The sequence below is a fragment of the Astyanax mexicanus genome, chromosome 15, assembly GCF_023375975.1.
Source record: "Astyanax mexicanus isolate ESR-SI-001 chromosome 15, AstMex3_surface, whole genome shotgun sequence".
NCBI classification, from domain to species: Eukaryota; Metazoa; Chordata; class Actinopteri; order Characiformes; family Acestrorhamphidae; genus Astyanax; species Astyanax mexicanus.
The window spans coordinates 21,089,439-21,110,224 of NC_064422.1; the positions used below are offsets into that span (position 1 = coordinate 21,089,439).

General features: G+C 38.2%; 1 protein-coding gene across 1 annotated transcript in view; it reads left to right on the plus strand.

Annotated features, from left to right (window-relative positions):
- The window catches only part of htra1b (HtrA serine peptidase 1b), a 54,915-nt gene extending 34,371 nt beyond the window's left edge, over nt 1–20,544 (plus strand). The window contains exons 4-9 of the mRNA XM_022669165.2: nt 9,540–9,734; nt 11,883–11,915; nt 12,369–12,483; nt 13,813–13,870; nt 13,989–14,084; nt 16,861–20,544. Of these exons, the coding sequence (XP_022524886.1) occupies nt 9,540–9,734; nt 11,883–11,915; nt 12,369–12,483; nt 13,813–13,870; nt 13,989–14,084; nt 16,861–17,029 (666 nt within the window). The 3' untranslated portion in view covers nt 17,030–20,544. The remainder of the gene's footprint in view (nt 1–9,539; nt 9,735–11,882; nt 11,916–12,368; nt 12,484–13,812; nt 13,871–13,988; nt 14,085–16,860) is intronic.
- The last annotated feature ends 242 nt before the right edge of the window (nt 20,545–20,786 follow it).

Genomic DNA, 20,786 nt, shown 5'->3' on the forward strand with positions numbered 1-20,786 from the left:
TCATGTTAACCTTCAGGTGAAGGGAGAGATGATTGACAGGTACGATTCCCAGCTGGGAGGTCCTCAGACAGCTTCTCCAACTGTAGAAACAACAACAATACACTTCTCACTGCAGGTCAAACCTGCTTTTCAGATGTTTGCCAGTTCAGATCATGCTGTGTGGAGAAATATTTACAAGGTTCTGCTTTGAAGAGCATGCTTAGGAAGGTACCGGCACAGGAACGAACCCACGAGTGAGTGAGGGACATATTTCTTTTCTGGCTCAGAGCTTAAAAAAATGTTTCTTCTACAAGCAAACTACTGGTCAAACCATTGGGTACATTTGCTTGAAACTATGTTTTAAGGCATGAATATTCTTCTAAATATTCTTCTTCAGAGCTGTTGGTAAGAAAATTTGCCTTTTGCTGCAGTAGCATCTTCTTCTCTTCTACAGCAGAATTTCTACAGCAATATTGCAGTGAGCATTTTATTCTATTGAGCCCCTTAAGAGATCCTCACAAGTACAAATGTTAGAAGTTCAAAGATATTGAATGGAGCTCCACTGCTCCACAGCCTAAAGTTGGTGTTTTTTTACACTGTAAACTCACCCATACAAATCCCAGGTGATTGAACCCAGGTTCCAATAACTTTCATGGTCACAGGTGTATAAAACTAAGGCATGCAGACTGCTTCTACAAACATTCGTAAAAGAATGGGTCGCATTCAGGAGCCCAGTGAATTCCAGCATGGTACCATGATAGGATGCCACCTGTGCAACAAGTCCAGTCGTGAAATTTCCTTACTCATTACTAAATATTCCACAGCCAACTGTCAGATCTACTATAACAGTGAAAGTGACGGGGAATGAAAGCCCCTCAATCTGTGAATGTAAAATTTGATCCTCTTTTTTTAATGCGATCATTTTTTTTGCGATATATTGACTATCGTAGAATCACAGTATTGCGAAATCAATTTAATATAAAAACACTTTTTAAATGATCATTAAATTTTTTAATGGAAAAAAAAAACTGTCCAAACCAATCTAGGCCTGTGTGAAAAAAGGTTTGTCCCTAAATTTAATAACTTGGTTGTTCCACCCTTGGTGGAAACAAACGCAATCAAGCTTTATTGAGAACTGGCAAATAATTTTTGCTCTTTTTTCTTTACAGAATTGTTTTAATTTTCCACATTAAGCCACATTGCGAGGGGTTGTTTAACATCATATCACAACATCTGAATCAGACTTTGACTAGGCCACTCCAAAACCTTCAGAGTTGGACTTGTTTGTGTGCCTTGGATTATTGTCCTGCTGCAGAACCCAAGTACAACTGAGCTTGGACATTCTCCTTTAGGATTTATCTGGACCTAAAATTGGTATAAGATTTGATTTTGTAATGCAGGCCAGCACAAAATGAACGTAGTGTCAGGCCCCAAAGCTTCTCTACAGTCACTCATAGGCGTTTACTTCATTCTTGCAAAATCAAATTGGATTGTACAGATGCAGCTGACAGGGTTATGTGCACAGGACAGTGCAGGCGTGTTCTAGTTCCATCTGTTTGCTTCCTAGAAGATCTGTCAATATGAATCAGTTTTGAGGTTCATTATTTGGCTGAACTTGTGCACTTGTGAACTATTCTCTGTCTTTGTGGTTCAAGATGGCTGGATGATCTATGTTATGAAAGAGAGAAGCTGAAACAACCAAATTACCAGGAGGAACTGAGGGATGCATAGACCTATTTCACAACACTGTCGATTTTACTCCATTCTGGGTGTAGTGCACTTCTTGTTTCTTTTCTCATAACTCATTAATTAGACACCAGATGTCGAGCGTGATGGATAGGCCTTCAGTGAGTCACATATCATCCCTGCGGGTCCAAGAGACCAAGTGGGACATGGCATCCATTTAAGTTGGCCTTACATTCGCTGGTTTATGCCAGCAGGTCTTAGTCATTTCGTCCATATGGAAACGCTCTGAGGCGTCTGAGTCATTAGCCTGACCAAGTGTTTAGGTTCATCAGATGTTACTCACTTTCCTAATTCCCTAACTCACATTTGTTGGCTGAAATTGTTTGTTCTCATGCCTCAGAATAGACTCAATTTTCAAAACAGAATGTCTTATCTCCTGTACACCAAGGCGAGTCAGAATTGGGCACAACACTATTTTATTTTGTTTACCTCTTTTTTGTTTTGGGGCGAGACCTCTTTTGAACAGACCAAACTCTAGTCCTTTAATCCGGACCATGGTTTGCAGCCCATTTCACAACTGCTACTTTGGTTTGGACCAAACTGAAAAGTCCAGAGCAAACTATTTTGTTGTTAAAGCATCTGTTAAGGATTGTTTGGTCCAGACCAAAGGAACCAAATTTGCTCCAATCAAAAGAGTTGGACTTGAGTTCAGAAGATCAGAGCAGCATTGAGCTAGCTGCTTAAAGTTAAACTCCCATGTAGTCGACGTGAATGTGGAGAGAAGCTTAACTTAATTTTTTTAAATATTTCTAATGTCAAAAAAATGTGACATTTAAAAAGCAATTATTCCTGTTACTGGAACTCACTCCCGTTACCGCTACTCATTCCTGATACTTTTATGTGTTGGGTAACATGAATTAAAGTAAAAGGACTGAGTTTTTAGCATCGAATTAGCAAAAAAGTTACAAATACTTAAATGGTGGCTATGCTAATAGAATAAGACCCTGAGCACATTCTAGTGATTTTCCTTAAAAATAAAATTTGTATTTAAAAAATAAACAAATACGATCTAAGAATTAATATAGGTAACAGGAATGATTGTAGAGATTGACCTCCCCAGTCATACAGTTACAATAAGATCAAATATACAGAAAAACAAATGAGGGAACTTAATTTTGGTCTTCCCTTAGTCTTCAGAAGAACCAACTGATGTAACTTCCTGTTGTAGATGTGACTTGTAGAAATATTTTTTTCCCCCCATTTTACATTTCCTAAATTTGGAAGGACAATTACAAAATTTTGACAGATGTCTGGGTTGATGAACATCACACTAAAAGTGATGAGTGAAGGAGCATCATCTACCCATCCAGAGAGAGCATGGCCAGTTGTGCTCTCATAGACTCTGGCTGCTGATGGCAAGTAGCATGATACAGGATTCAAACCGTCAATCCTAGGATCATAGTGGGAGTGCCTTTGAATCTTCCCCTAAAAAAAAAATAAAAGTAATTCATGCCATGGATGGTTAAGCATCATTTTTATTGGCCCCTGTCTTGCATGTAGCAAATTGTTTGACAAATTGCAGTTGTGAAACAAAGGGAGGAACTATCTAGAGGCAAGAATAGCATACACATATACAATTACACTAATACAAAAGCTGGAATGAGATTAATGAGATTTCTTTGTCAAGCAAATGATTGATGTGTGATGTGTGATAGAGGCCCTGAAGCTGTATGCTTCACAAGTGAGGTAATGGGAAGTGAGGTTATGAATTACTGAGGCTCCATTGTTGATGTTTGTACCTCGCCAGCTATCAGAACTGTTTTGATTCTAAATTTTGCCCTGGTCTGGCTGCCTGGTTGAGTGGCATCCAGCCAGGGCCGAAAGCGGTACACGAACGTGCTGGCACTTGTCGAGGGGCAGGCGTTCGTTTGTCTGTGTAGAACGAGCCAGCAGGTGCTGAGCCAGTAAAACATACTTCTTCTATAACTGTGACAGCTTGGTTCCTGCCATGAAAGACCCACAGCATTCCCAGCAAACAGCAACATATCCGGGCACTGCGTCTGCGCTGACAAGAATGGTCTGTCACTTAGTGTGGAAAGTCTGTAGAATGTTCCCCACTATTCGCAGTTCATTTTGCTTTAAACTCTGACTGACTGCCAATGTTCGAATGGCTGCTGAGTTTGTTGGGTCAGCGTGCTTTGTGTCACTTGTTCCCTGCTGTCCCGCTTCCTCCGATGTTCAACCTTGACGTCCTGATCGTTTTTCACAGTCAGCCAATGTAAGCATTTACTGTAGCAGCTGGGAAGGCAAGTAATCTCAGCCCTGTAGAGGAAGATGGAAGGATTTGGCATTAGATGAAGGGACTGTAGTGAACAATGGTGTATGGACCATTATGAGTCAGCCAACAGACAACAGATCTTTCCAGAGGCAAAAAGGCCCTAAAGAAACGATTATAGATACACAGATAACAATTTGTTGTGGATTTGTGGATCAGTGAACTACCCATTTGACCATATTTGAATCCCTTAAAGATCTCATTCCATTATTTTTTTATTTATTTAAAAATGTCTACTTGTGGTCTCTAGTATGAATGAATGCCATGCAAGCCGAAAGAAATGTTACCAATGCCGCAAGGAGAGCGAAGGCTGCCCCGCTACCAAACTCTTATCTCAGACTTGGTGATTCAGAACTCGGGCAGTATCATCATGTCAAAGCCCCAGAGTCCGCTCTATATCATAAAATCTGCTATGAAAGGCGTCCGCTTTGACCGGTGTTCTCTCTAATGGTGCTACCTTGTCAAACTGGGCTTCTCTACTGTACATATATATAAGGTCTCTGTAACATGCGCAATCCACCAGAGATCCTATTTAAACCCACAGTTTCTTACACATGATAGCTTACATTAACTAGTTGGTGTAAACAGAGCTGTAATCTCTTTAGCTAGTGAGACAGTGTTTTCTCTGCTGCAGCCCGGCTTCAGCTCTCTCTGTGAGTGTTCCTGAGCCAAGGTGGGCGAGGCCATGAACTTACAGGTTGATGTAGACACAGAACTTTTCCTGATTGAGTCATTCTTCTGAGTATTTTCTTTTCTTAGCTACTGCAGACAATGGGGGTGGAAGAACAGTTTCATGTGCAGCATACATATACAACTCAGAGAGATCTATTGTATTTCACAAAGTACAAGAAAAAGTGGATCTTAGCAGAAGGAGACACAAGCATGATTATCTGAAGACAGTGATATCAATTTGATTTCCTCTTTTTCTTTGTCTTAATTTAAGTATCGAAAACAGGCATGGAGTTTGTTAGACCTTTCAGTACTCTGTAGTACAGACACATTTTGATCAGTGCCTTTTGGGTATCAAATTTCCTTAGTTTCTAATGGTGTACTTTAATAATTCATCCCATGCAGCTTGAATATTCCTGCTCGTTTGTGGTAGTGAGGTTTAATCACTGTTATTTTGCTTTTCTCTTGTTGGAGATGACAACAAGTTGGGCCTTGGTCAGTGAAAATATGACTGATTTGTTTTCACGAATCATGAATCTTTCTGTATACTTACAAAGGAACGAGCATTTAATGACGCGCAGGAATTAGCAGGTCCTTAAATTAGATTTAAACAAGGGCCTCCGTAAAACACAACGAAAAGCGGAATGAATGGTCACAAGTAGCAATAAAAACACACCAACACTCTCATTATCACGTTAACCAAGCAGGTGCAGCCTCAGAGACAGGATCCCCACCAAATGATGGTTATTACTTATTTATAGCTTATGTTGTATTGCATAGAAAAGGCATGTCATTTGTGTAGCTAAGATTAGCAAGGGCCAGATTTGGTGTGGAACCCTGGTGTGCGGGCGTAAGAACTAGATTGTAGGTTGCTGGGGGCAGTAGATGTGGAGAGCAGTGGGGAGGCGCAGGAGGAGGGCTCGCTGTGTTATCTTCATGGGGGCGAATGATGGCAGAATTCCGAAACAAAGACGCAAAAGCTAGGATGCTGGAATGCTCAGCATGGCTTTTCCTGTTCCCAGTTCAGAAGTGAGGACCATTTTTTAGGTTCACTCACGTATTTGGCATGGTTGTCCAAATCAGCACCATTAATGCTGCTACTGAGGACCACAGTGATTATTGACCATGTGGCAGATTAGATAGTTAAGAAGCTGTGACTTACTAGTGCCCCATATTTATGGGTCATTCTAGAATTCTAGAATCGCCCACATGCTTCATGCGTATTGTAGTAACAATTAATAAGATTAAAGGTTTAACTTTATTTTGATTTATTTGTTTATCTGTAGACTATGCTATTTCATTAATTGATAAATATATTTATATGGATCATATGGATCAGTGTATTCTGATGGATTATACCATATTATTATGTTAAATAACTGCTTAATAAACTGAAAATAAAAAGACAATCACAAAAAAATACGTATTTTATGTCTATCTCAATGTTTTGGTCACCACTGTTACTTTGATATTGATATAAAACTGAATATACAAATAGGAAAGTGATTCAAAGTGCTCACCTGTTAGCCTTTGATGTCACTATAGATGTATTTGGAATTCTCACATAGGTTTCATTTAGAGATCAGATTTGTTTCTAAAATTGCTTAGGAGAATTAACATATGACAAACTATGGAGCCACCACTGATCCAACTGCTGATCCACCAATGCCACTGAGATCTATAGTAAAGACACTGAGGAGACACTGAACTCTTTTTCACAGGAGACATCTTCTTTTTGATTTTTATATCCTGTGGGTCATCTCGTCACCTGCACCCGGTGATGTCATTTACTCTGGCAGAAAACATGTGAAAGGCAATGAGATATGATTTATAATTATTATTTTTATTATCAAATGTTAAGGATGCACCAACAGAAGACAAATGATTGGTCACAACACATATATATGTGATATTGAGTGACTCTCACATTAATGTATTTATAAATGCAGAGATGTCAAGTAATGAAGTACAAATACTATGTTATGTTACTTTTTGGTTTGAATTTTGATGATCTATCTGAATTTTGATTATATATTATATCTATACTATAATTATTTCTACTTCTACTTCTTACATTATCACACTGTTATCTGAACTTTATACTCCTTACTCCTTACAATAACCTCATTACTCCTATTTCCTTTGAGCTTGTTTTCATTCGGGCTTCTCATCATTGCTCAAAAAACACTATCTAGAAAAATAATATAGGTTTATGACTTATTATCCTTTTAAATGGCTTAAATTGTTTGATGAGAGTCGATTGATGTGCCAAATTAAAATACATTTATATTTAATGATATTTATTTTTTTACATTTAATAATTTTTGTTTTGTCGTCTATCAGTGTTCTCTCACTACACTACACAGGATGCATTAGGCAAATAACTCATTCAACCTCCGAGAGTCTCCATCAGAAAGATAAAGAAACCTGTTGATGTAGGAACAGACATATATTGGGTTTCTTAGCAGTAACATTAGCTACAACAACAGCAGCCACGGAAAATACCTCAAAACAGTTGTAGATTTTAAAAAGTTACCATATACACAAACAGAAGTGGATTTTCTAGATGTCTAAACCCTAAAATGTGACTCTAGACATGTAAATCAATCCTGTTATCTGTTATTAAAAAGTACTTACAATAAATAGACATTAAATAACTTGATATCTCCAGTTAAGTAAATGAAATAGGGCCTTTTAAAGCCTCCTCAGTGCAGGAGTGCCAGAAAGAACCTGTTTTTAAGGAGGCCACTGTGGTACAGATCACCTGAGCAGTCGTACTGAGTGAAGGCCACATCCGTTCTGGAGACAAACTCTGAAGAGTTTCACTTCCAGTAAGCTCATATTCCAACATGGGGAAAAGCAGCCCTGTAAGAACGGTTAGTGGCTGTGTGTGAGTTAGATGGCGAGGGAGAAGGAGGACGAGACAGATGTCTTCATCATTATCCTGACAAGAAAGGCTATTTCCAGCGTCTGATCAAGAAGAGCTTTTTCCCAGCCGTTCAACACGTTTAACAGACCTGGCGTCCTGCGTCACATTCCTTCTCAGGCCCTTCCTAAACTGCTCCTGTGCACGGAATCAAAGAGTGACTTTATGCTGAAGGCATCTGCAGTCAGGTGTCGCTGTGATGGGCTGCTGATTGGGTGGTGGATCTTGTTTACGCTCACCTTCTTGCCAAGTTCTGGCGTTCGTTTAATGTTCTCCACTTCAAGTGAAAAGAAATCCATGGCTCTCTCTTTCGTCCTCCATCTGGGAATGCGCTTACTGCTGATCATCACACAGCAGGCTATTCCTATGTCAAATCTCGAGTCTACCAAACACACACTCATATATAGGTGTAGGTGCTTTAGTCGGTGAATAGAAGCCAAAACAAAAATCCCCACCATGTACTTCCTTCTTCTTAATGGCCAGTTTATTAGGAACATTTCAATTGTACTTCTACTCTCTGTCAAATTATAAGAAACACTTACTGTCTTGCGCTTCCACACAGTGGCTACATTTTTAAAAACACATGCTTTGTACTTCCACACAGTGGCTTTTTATTTAAAACTCCAAAACAATTCCTAAATTATTACACCATCACTGTTTGGTCTGGTTAAAACAGGCTCTGGTTCGTTTGCATCCTTGGTGCAGTTTGTTTAAGCAGATGTGAAAACTAGCGTTTTCATTCAAGTTTGGTGTTAAATCAGCTGATGTGTGGCGGTCGTAGGCATGAGATCGCACAATTATATTGTGGTACGATTATGAGTTAAAGAGGACAAAAAATATGATCTGTTTGGTTATAAAAACTCTGCAAGTTAAAATAATTCCATTGCTGCTCTGTTTGTAGCTGCGCTGTTTGGCTTGTAAGCGCTGCATCATTGCTAGGTTACCTGTATGTGGCGGAGTAATACATGGAGAGCTTCGGTTACAGTGCATTACCTGCTGATAATGGCACTTATAGAATGGCCCTCAGCCAGACACATTGCAGGGTCAGAACTATTTGTAGTATTATACATATTAATTCACAGTTTTTGTTCCACACTGTGTGGAATTAACAAAATGCTCTACACAGTAATTTGGTCCTATTAAAGCTGTGAGTGTAAAGAATCTTTGAATTGGTAAAGAACCTTGACATTGACTTCTTTAAATCTTATAGTTCTTTACACACATTTCTTTTCCAAAAAAAATCTTAATGGAACCAGAAATGGAGACAAAAACATAAATGAATGCATACATTAAAATGCATATATTACATACAAGCATTTGATAGTGGAAAACAAGGAGTTTTTTTAGTACACACAATTTAAAAGCCTTAGGGACTTTTTTCTACTATCTGGCCAGTAGTTGAAGGCGTCATGATATTGGCATTGACGCCTGGGTTTATCACTGCTCCTCAGAGGAACTGACCGGAGCCAAACCAATGGGAATTGAGCAGTGAATTCCTCCCTGTAACATCCCTGTGGTAACTTGATTATGCTGGAATAATTACATTTAAATCTCACTCTGCTTTCTCAATTTGAAGAGTTGATTTCATGGCCATGACTTCTTGAATTAAAATACAGGCGAGGGTTAGGGTAAATGACTCCTTGTTTACAAGGTTCTGTACTTTACTCAAAATGTAACTCTGCTTGGATGCTTGTTCACTTACTAATACAGCTAGCAAAAACTGCTTTTTCAATTTGAAGAGCTGATTTGATGGCCATGATTTCTTGATTTGCTACATTCAGATAAATTCAGACATGTTGTTGTACTTCTGTGTTATCAGATTACATTATCATAATACTTAAATCCTTAGATTATGTTAAAATTAATTTATTAACAGGTAAGCAATTATAAATTATGTTTTTGATTATAATTATTAAGTAACCCTCCGAACCTTGTCCACTGCAGATGAAGCTTCCAGTGCTGTTGCTGGGCAGATCAGCTGACCTGAGGCCAGGCGAGTTTGTGGTGGCTATCGGCAGCCCCTTCTCTCTCCAGAACACAGTGACCACAGGCATCGTTAGCACAACCCAGCGAGGAGGAAAGGAACTGGGCCTGCGCAACTCAGACATGGACTACATCCAGACTGATGCCATCATCAATGTAAGTCTAATATTTTGCTACTGAAATGACTGTTTACCTCTTGTGAACATCATATTATATATCATATAGTTGCATTCAGTAGATTTTTGGGCCACCACTGCCTCCCTCTTCTGATAACGTTACATTACTTTTTGTTAGTGTTCTGATAATGAATCAATAATGTCCATTAATCCTCACATAGGGAAAAAGAAAAAAAATATTGTGGCATTCATAAGGAATTGGAGGCTCTTTAATTAAAAATTATAGACACAACAACAGGAAAAAAGGATAGAATATAGTTTTATTCTATACACTACAGAGAACATTTCTCTCAAATTCCAAATAAAAATATTGTCATTTAGAGCATTAAATTGCAGAAAATGAAAAATGGCTGAAATACCAAACCGATGCAGAGCTTTCAGACCTCAAATAATGCAAAGAAAACAAGTTCATATTCATAAAGTTTTAAGAGTTTTAATACTTGGTGGAATAACCCTGGTTTTTAACCCGCAGTTTTCATGCATCTTGGCATGTTCTCCTCCACCAGTCTTACACACTGCTTTTAGATAACTTTATGCCACTCCCGGAGCAAAAATTCAAGCAGTTCAGCTTGGGTTGATGGCTTGTGATCATCCATCTTCCTCCTGATTATATTCCAGAGGTTTTCAATTTGGTAAAAGCAAAGAAACTTATTTTTAAGTGGTCTCTTATTTTTTTTCAGAGCTGTACGTTAATATTAATAAATTACAGTACATAAAAAAACATTTAGTAGTTGATAACTAATTGTTTTTCAGTAAATACAAAGATGCACAAAGCCTTAGGGACTTTTTTTACTGGCTGGCCAGTAGTTCAAGGCGTCATGATATTGGTGTTAATGTCTGGGTTTGTCATCTTCTCAGAGGAATTTAGGCGAGCCAAACCAATGGGAATTGAGCAGGGAATTCTTCACTGTCACATACCTGTGGTATCTTGTTTGTGCTGGACTAATTACATTTAAAACTCACTCTGCTTTCTCAATTTGAAGAGTTGATTTCATGGCCATGACTTCTTGAATTAAAATACAGGCGAGGGTTAGGGTAAATGACTCCTTGTTTACAAGGTTCTGTACTTTACTCAAAATGTAACTCTGCTTGGATGCTTGTTCACTTACTAATACAGCTAGCAAAAACAAAAAAGGCCAATGTTAGCTCCTAATCACAAAGCTTAGGTGTTGTATGTTCTCAGATGACTTCTCAAAAAAAAAGTTAGTAACCCTTTACTTGGATTGTCCATTGTTGATGCCTTGTAGATGTTTAACTAACATTCAACTAAATGTGTTTTAAATGCAACTGAACTTTTGAGTTTAATATAAATGATTCTCTATTGAATGTAACTCCACAGTTACCCAACCCACTCATTAGGACTCCCCCTATTACTAGTGATGCCCCAACACACCAGGAGGGTAAAGATTAGCTCATGCCTCCTCTGACACATGTGAAGTCAGCCACTGCCTCTTTTTAAACTGCTGTTGATGCAGCATAACCGAGTAGCATCACAGCACGCTCGGAGAAAAGTGCAGCAACTCGGTTACGATACATCAGCTCACAGACGCCTTGTGCTGATCGACATCCCCCTTTGTAGTAATGTGGGGAGAGATCTACCCACCCGGAGAGAACAAGGACAATTGTGCTCTCTTAGAGCTCCGGTAGCCGATGGCAAGCAAAATGAACAGGATTCGAACCGGCGATCTTGGAGTCCCACAAACCTTAACATTTAAGTGTTAGGTTTAGGGTAAGATTTAGGTTTTAGGTTAATGTTAGAGTTAGGGTTAGAATTGTGGGTTGATTTAAGGTTTGAGTTAAGGTTAGAATACTCATTACTTTCAGCTGAGAGCTCAGTTGCATTTATTAGATTTTCTGTTTAATGTTAGTTGAGCACCTATGAGTCATCTATAAAGAATCGTAAAGTAAACTAATACAAAAATGCCTCAGAAAGTTAGCTTTTCTACCAAGCTAATTTGCTAACAAAACCAAAATTCAATTAATTACTGTTGAAAAAGCTGTTAACTCTGAGCTTATGGACATTTAATTTATTATTGTGGGTGTGTTCTAATGTGTTCTTATACCACACTAAAATATTATTTATTTTTGATTATGGGTAAAACTAGCATGTTTTTTTTTCTTTTTACAGTATGGGAATTCAGGAGGACCCTTGGTGAACTTGGTAAGATAGCATTCTCTTTTTTATGCATGTAGTTGATAAATTAGCCTATGCATGAAATGGTAAATGTAAAAAAAACGGTAAAAGAAAAATCTGAATGTGACAGATCTAGTTCTTTATGCCAGTTTTTTTTCACTAGCAATTACTTTTTTGACCCAGGAAGACTAACTTTTGCATATGTTTATGTACTAGTGGTCTTGGGATCAGTATCAAAGAGAAAAAGATGCATCATGCCATATAATTTAGCAAGATTATTTAGCATGTTTAGTCTTACAGCATACGTGGCAAACGCCTGTGTATACACAGACGATGAGCAACTGTTTATGTCCACCAGCCTCTTTAAAAGCCTCGTGTTCTGGCAGATGGAGGTCATGAGTCAGTGTTGTTGTTTGATTTTGTGTAAAAAGTATAATTTCTCCATTGCTCACTGGGTGTTCTGTTCATTTGTGTGTGTAGGATGGAGAGGTGATCGGGATTAATACTCTGAAGGTGACTGCTGGAATCTCTTTCGCCATTCCTTCAGACAAGATACGCCAGTTCCTTACGGAGTCACATGACCGGCAGGCGAAAGGTGAGATTGTTGGGACTGGGGAATCAGGTCTTATCCTTTTCCTTAAATATGGTACTTGAAAATTAGCCAAGAAATTGCCAATAAGCGCTCAGTAGCAGATTATTTGCTACAATTAGGTACAGACTTGGGCCCGTCTGTTGCTAATCAGTTTATTAGTATTATTATGTACTAATAATAGGTCACTTAAAGGTATCTGGGACCACAAAATGTTTTTGAATTTCTGTCAGGTATTATCAGACATCCCAAGCTGCAGAAAATTATTTCAGGGAGGTACGCCCAGACCTGGACATCCCGTTAAATCACCTCAACATGCCTTTTGCAATCATTTAGTCCACCGTGGGCAATGCTAAAATTACTATAACAAACTGTACGGGGGGCAAAACATTGTTTTTTATCTATGTCTTTTACCAGACATGGATATTCTTTAGAGTAGTCAGAGGTGAAATGAGTTTTGATGGGAGTCATGATGCTCCTGAACGCATCCCGTCCAAGAGGAGAAAAAAAACAGTGCCCCCCACACTAAAAACTGATTGGCTGACTCACAGACTCTTTGTAGAGAATAGGCCAATGAGAACCCTCTCTGTTTTGCATGCACTTCATGAATATGCACACGAGGGGAGCGACTTTATCTCTCTCTCCCTTCCTTTCACATATTTGATTAGGGGAAAAAGTCTGTGTTGCCTGCGTGCGCATTTGTGTTCACTCTTGGGCCCCTCGTTCTTGATTCCGATAGATTTTATCTGACTTGTGGGCATCAGGGAGCCTTTATTGATATGCGGTAGACTCCAGCAACTTCCGGTAGACTTGGGATGTCTGGATTATTCTTAATGATTAATAATAAAAAATATAATTTATATCAGTGGTCATATGGTGTTTCTTATAACAATTCTTGTAAACCAGTATGTTTGGTGTACCAGTGGTCCTATGATTGTGGTCCATATGATCCAGATGAGGTTTTATGAGTGTTCCCATAGTTGTTTTATACCACTACTGTCCCGTAAACATGGTATAAGTACACATAAAGTGCACACATTTTTTTTATATTGATTATATTGATCTTATAATTGGTGTTAAATTATATGATGGTACTGTGGTAGATCCTATACCAACACTATCTTGTGTTTTTTTTGTGTACCAGTGGTTCTGTATTGGGTCCTGTAGTTGATATACCCTTTGTCCTATGATGGGTCGTATACCACTACAGATGCATATGCTTGGTTTATCAGTTTATCAGTATCCAATGGTGGGCCCTATATTAACCCTTCCATTGCCTTTACTCTAGCAATGTACTCTTCTCAATGCCTTTTTTTTTTTGTCTTTGTCCCGCAGGAAAGTTACCTATGAAAAAGAAGTATATTGGTGTCAGAATGATGACCCTCACCCCAACGTAAGTGAACTTTATCAAAACTCTTAAAACACCATCACTATCATCAACAACAAACCAAACAGTGCTACCCATAACGTCATTACAATAATCCCTATATATTTGTCTTCTTCTCTCGTAGCCTCGCCAAGGAGCTAAAGGAAAGGCAGTCAGACTTCCCGGACGTCACCTCAGGAGCTTACGTCATCGAGGTCATTCCCAAAACCCCAGCAGAAGTGTGAGTAGCTTTTTTGAGACACAATAATCCGCCACTCTGTTCCTGGCACAGTGCTCTGTTTGGTCAGAAAGCTTATCTGACTGAACCGTTCCCAAATGGTTTACTCCAAACTGATACTTTCCCATGTGTGCATGCACTCCCTGGAACGTTCACTTGCTGTTTTAGCCTTTCCAAGAACGGGCTATCAGTGCATGCTTCCTGCCCGCATAATAGCTGTCAGCCTTTTTCCCAGGGAAACTGCCCCCAGTGGCAGAGATGGTCAAGCCTGGCTTGTCACTGTGCGTAGGCCCGGTTCCTCTTTGAACCTGGGAGCACAGGGTGGAGGGCGATACAGTAGAACTGTCGGGAAGCCCCTTCTGACCACATCCATGCTGGAGGAAGAAGCTGTGGCTGCTTACTAGCCTGGGATTAGAAATGCATAGATGACACAGCGGGTGGGTTTTGTTACACCACATGACAAAAGACAGCATCTGCCAATAGTTATATGAGGTCAGTGTACAGAGAATGTCATTGCTGTGGATGAAAAGGGGTTGAAACCCTAAAAAGAGACATCTTAAAGATGTGGGACATTTGCTGTGGCCTAGAAAACAGCAGGATGGAAGGGGACAAATTGAAGCCTATGGTATTTACATAAATCTTCAAAAGCTGATTTTATGGTACACTCAAGTATGTTTCAATACAATGATATTTTGGAATATTTTAAGTCTGTATAAATGTTATTGCTCATTTTGAGGCTTTTCTAAGAATATTAAAACAGTACTATAAGATATTTACTAGTTTTAGGTTTTAGTTTTATATAGAAAGTAATTATTCTCTGTGGGATTGTCTTCATTAACCCTCCTACTATCCTAAAATGTACTAACACCCTTTATTCTCTGGATCAATATGATCCCAGCAATTTAAAACTCCCAAAAAATATTGTGATTAAATTTTGTAATTGTAAATATGTTAGCTGTGTTTATTTGCCAGGTACTTTATGTTTATTTGATGAATGTTTAATTGATGAATCAGCAGTTCTGGCTTTATTACAATGTTATATTAGTATTATATAAGTGTTATATGTATAGTATAATATAAGTATTATGTGTATTATTGTGTGTATTGTAGTGAAGTCAGGGCCTAAAGTGAAGAGACATTTAGAGAAAGATTATACAACTGAATGTCATAGTGACTTTAATATTATTACAAAAAGCTTCATATTTGCAACAAAAGCTCTGTCCCAAGCTAACTCTGTAGCCAGAATCTAACTTGAAAACCTCAAGATAAAACACCACTAGCCACAAGCTAGAATGCTAATCATGATGATAGTGGATAGTGGGTTGGTTTAGTTACACCACAAGACAAAATACAGCATCTGCCAATAGTCATATGTGGTCAATGTCAAAAGAATGCCATTGCTGTGGATGAAAATGGGTTGAAACACTAAAGAAGAGATATCTTAAACTGTAAAATGTAGGTCATCTGCTAAAGCCTAGATTACATCAGGATGGATTGGGACCAATTTAAGTGCTAAATACATATTTCAAGAAGTCTTTTATCATTTATGCTTTGTGTGAGTGTTTGGCAAAGCGAGGCGACGTTCATTGGAGGAGCGCAGCGGCCGGGAGGTAGCGTAAGCCTTCAGGAGTGAGTGCAGGTAGGAAGGAGCCTGTTCTGTCATCACCTTGTAGGCGATTGTAAGAGTTTTGAATTTGATGCGAGCATCAACTGGTAGCCAGTGGAGCTCAATGAGCAGTGGGGTGACATGTGACATATATGCTAGCTATGCATTAGCTATTGGTACAAAGTTCTACTTTGTTCTTTCAAAACCAGTATGAGTATATCTGCCAAGAATGTTCAATCAAGAGCAACTCTGTGGTTAAAAACCAACCATTAATGAAGGCCTAGAAGACGGTGAACACAAACTACACTATATTTCCTAATGTCTGTGGTCTAGTCCCTGTAGAAATAATGGTAACGCTTTATAATAACTTTCATTAATATATGTTTAACTAATGATCAGTAGATGTGAACAAAGCAGTAGTTCATATGAATTTGAATATTAACAAATACTCATATATGACACTTACTTATCAGCATGGATATATTTATATTAAAAAGTACCAAATCATTAGCTCATCAGAATTTAAACATTAATAAATTGCTAGTAAATACAAATTTTAAACCTGGCAAATGTTTGCCAATTGGCGTTCATGTTGCCAATGCGTTAATTAGTATTTACAAATGTGATAGCAACAAAGTTTCTTAAAAATATGAAAAATAACAGTTATTAATCATTAGTTAATGGTATATTAATGAAAGTTATTATAAAGTGTTACCGAAATAATATATATTAAAATAAAAATATTGTCATTTAGAGCATTTATTTGCAGAAAATGAGAAATGGCTGAAATAACAAAAAAGATGCAGAGATTTCAGACCTCAAATAAAGCAAAGAAAACAAGTTTATATTATAAAGTTTTAAGAGTATCCCTGGTTTTTAATCACAGTTTTCATGCATCTTGGCATGTTCTCCTCCACCAGTCTTACACACTGCTTTTGGATAACTTTATGCCACTCCTGGCGCAAAAATTCGAGCAGTTCAGCTTGGTTTGATGGCTTGTGATCTTCCTCTTGATTATATTCCAGAGCTTTTTTAATTTGGTAAAATCAAAGAAACTAATAATTTTTAAGTGGTCTCTATTTTTCCCAGAGCTGTACATGTGAGGATGGTCTTTTAAAGTGGCTATTAAATATTAGCTAGTTAACGTCGCTCTTTTTTTTTTTTTTTTTACAGTGGTGGGCTGCAGGAGAGCGACGTCATCATCAGCATCAACGGCCAGCGGATCACCTCAGCCAGCGATGTCAGCGCGAGCATCAAGAAGGACGAATCGCTCCGGACGGTGGTCCGGCGGGGAAACGAGGACGTCATCCTCACCATCATCCCCGAGGAGATCGACCCTTGACCCTTCTTCACCCCCCCTCGACCTCCTGCTCTACCTTGAGCTGGTTCTCAGTGTGTACAAAAACAAAAACATCGAAAAAACTAAAGAACACTGACTTTTTACAGAGTGCGTGTCTGGAGCCGCACTCGTTTTAGCACGTGTAGTAAATGTCTCCCTGCCTTTAAACCTCTGAAACCCACCTTACTAAAGTATCCCACCCTCTGATACAGTTTCTTTTTTTTGCCATCCTGCTGCATCCTTTTCCTTTGGTTAAGCTTCAGTTCCAGTCCTACATTACTACATGAGTTCACATTCAGCCTATTTACACGCACCATTTCATGTGTCCAACAATATAAAACCTAACAACATTCCAGTGAGACCTGGTCATTTCATTGTGTATGTTGTAATCAATTGTGACAGATTTGTGCTAAAGCTAACTGTTTTTAGCATAGCAGTTCACTTTCACTGTTCATTTAAAGACATATGCTTAAACTCTTGAATTTGAACAAACTTTATTGCTCAAAACATAATCTAAGCTAAGTGTTTGCATCATACAGGCTGTTCAGTGGTTCTAAAAAAGTAATTTATGTTCATTAATTGTTATCTGATTTGGCCATATCTTAAAAAGTGGTACCTGATAATAAAACTAAAATATTTTAACTTTTATTTTAACTATTATAACTTTTTTGAGAAATGTTGCAAAGCCTACATTTTTCCCCCAGGCTGGGTGCCACAAATGGGGCCAAACTAAAAAGTTTTTGAACTAGACTAGAAAATGTTTTTATTTAGTTTTTATTCTGTTGACAGCGATGTTAGCGTGCTCAGAGTTTCTTAACCCTGGATTTTGGCGCTTTTCTCCAAACACAACTAATAAATTCAAGTAATCTGCTTATTAACAAGCCCTTTTAGTTGATGTTTAGTTGATAATTTAGTTGGTGTTTTCACAGCATATATATGAGACAAATGGGGACAAAACCCCCTATAATATAATAACTCTATTTTTTGCACTATAAGGCGCACTGGATTATGAGGTGCATTATGCAACACTAGTAAGGAACAAGGGTGTCACCATGTTTTCCTACTAATTCAGCAGGTCTTGCTGCTGGATGGCGATAAGGGGTAACTAAATAAAGCTAAGCCAAGTAAACAAAATTGTAATTAAAAAATATATATATTTTAAACTCAGACAAGTGCTGGATGTTAATCTACACAGATTTCTCTCCTGAAAACTGTTTATTTGGGTGAGGAAAGCGCTTCCATTTATTTACAGCTTAGATTTCCAGATTTCCACTAATGCTGGGTGCAGCATCATTAGCATTAGCATTAGCGGCTAACCGCGAACACTAGTAATTTAAATGCCACCCAACAGCACTCAAATCACTGACAAATCCTGAGTGTTTTCAGAGTGAAAGCCAGGGTGATATTAGCTAGCAGTTCATCCCACGTAGCTTGTTTTAACACGTTAAACGCGCACACTACAGTCCGATATACTTAACTCTGAACGGGGACAGACCTAGCTAGCGCTTAGTGGCATGCGGTTAATAGAGGCTAAAGCTAATGCTGCTCTAGCAGTGCTAGCCGGGGTTAGCAGCAGGCTACGGGTCAATAATACCCACCTCTGAATGGCAAAAGAGCTAGCACTTAGTGTGATAACTGGCTAATGCTAATACTGCTCCAGCCTTGGTGCTGGAGAACTAAACTGAAACTCCTGTATAACTCTGTTGTACTCTTTACATCCTGACAGGTAACATTTATACATAAGGCGAAATGGATTATATGGCGCACTGATGATTTTTGGGAAAATTAAAGGATTTTAAATGCGCCTTATAATGGAAAATGTTTATTGTTCATCATGTCCGTATGACAGTGGTTGAATTTCACTTGCACTATATTGAGCTACACTACCCCCAATAAAGCAAATTTTTAATGGTACTGCACTGTAAGCCCAGATATGTTAAATTTACTTAAAGAAATTGAGGAAACCATTGCCTTTAGAAAAGTTAAGCAATGGGTAATAAAAACCTAAGTTAGCATAACTTAGAACATCAAGTTATTACAACTAAAGGGGAAGTTGATTGAACTTTTTATTTTTGTTATACTGTAAAACCAGATAAGTTAAGTTTAGGCAGCTGGTTTGCTCAAATGTTTTAAGTAACAGGGAATGAAAACTTGAGTTAGCATAAATTAAAATATCAAGTTATTACAACTAAAGCAGAACTTATTAATTTATTTCTAAAGTAGCCCAGGGGGAACCACTACACACTGATGGTGAGTGTCAGAAACTGTTGGACACACCCATTATGCAAATAGATTGTGAGAAGCCAATGGAAAAGAAGCTGTTAATAACAACAGACTAAACTTATTTATTACTTATTATAAGTTGGTTCAACTTAAAGATCTCAGTTTGAATGTATTTAATGTGCCCACAAGTGTTCAACTAACTCAAAATAGTTGAGAATTGTTTAGAAATATCCAATTTAATGTAAAACAGGCTTACATCATTTGAGTTCAAACAACTTCTGGGTTTACAGTGTATCCAATTCATGATATATCCATGATTTTTTTTAGAGAACATGCACAAATACAGAAGAAAATACATAAGAAATAGTACAAAGATAGACACAAGGCTCCACACGTATTCATATTAAATTGCGAGCATGAATAAACCTTTAAGATAAATTATTTTTACGCATCATGATGACTTCAAGCATCATGTAACATAACATAAGGTCACATTTATATTGTAGGTATCTATGTAAACAATATTATTCTTGTATGGTACGATTTTTCCTGACAGTATGGACACTTTATCAACATTGCAACATGCAAACAAACATCAGCCAATCAGCATCTCCAACACATTTCATACCACCCAAGAATTGAGCAGAGTGCAATCCGTCCCTAGCAGCTGCTTTCAGACTTGCCCTTTTTTTTTATATGTCAGACACTGAACACATGAAGTGGTTTATAAACAGTGTAAATAGGCTCAAGTGAAACCTCTTTCTTCTTCTTCTTCTTCTTCTTTAGTGTAAATGCATTTATTAAGTCCCAAGCCTTTAAACGTGGAACTGACTTCAGCCTTCTGACTGTGTGCTGTTTCTGTTCTTCGTAGGCGTACATCAGAAAGGCACTCAGGATGTTTTTTTTTTAGATTTCCTTGCCGACATTTGGTTGATTTAATCAGTGTTGTTGAAGTGATGCTCGTGTGGGTAATTTCAGAAGTGAGGATTATTTACGTAAATGTATGCTTTCTCTACTTTTTATTGTCTTAAGAATGAACTGAAGAAATGAAAGGATGCCAGTCTCTCCATGTCTCTCAATGTCTCTCCAGTTAAAATGGCATTAAATGTTGGTGGATCCATAGAATTCTCCACTTACAGTAACAAATGTACAGTTCCTACTCTTCCTACAGTTTCTACTATCATTTCCTTCTCCATCGTTTTGTTTATGCACTCCTCATGTTTGGTTCCTCCTCCTACTCCTCAGTATCTGATGCCCTTTTGATCAGAAAGGGAATAAAAACATGGGTAAAACTATGTTTGTCATCTGTTTGAGTATTCCAGACTTCAGACTTCAGGCAGCTGGACGTGTCTAGACCACCGCCCCTCCTGGCAGAGCAACAGATGAGCAGCAAATATTAAAAAGCTCCCAGAGCCCACTTCTGCTCCGTTTCGCCTCTTCCTTCAGAGTTTAATAGCCGTTTTAATGAGTCCTGCTGCACAGCTGTGGCCTTTATTTATTCCATTATGATCCCAATCATTGCAGAGTGTGAACGGCA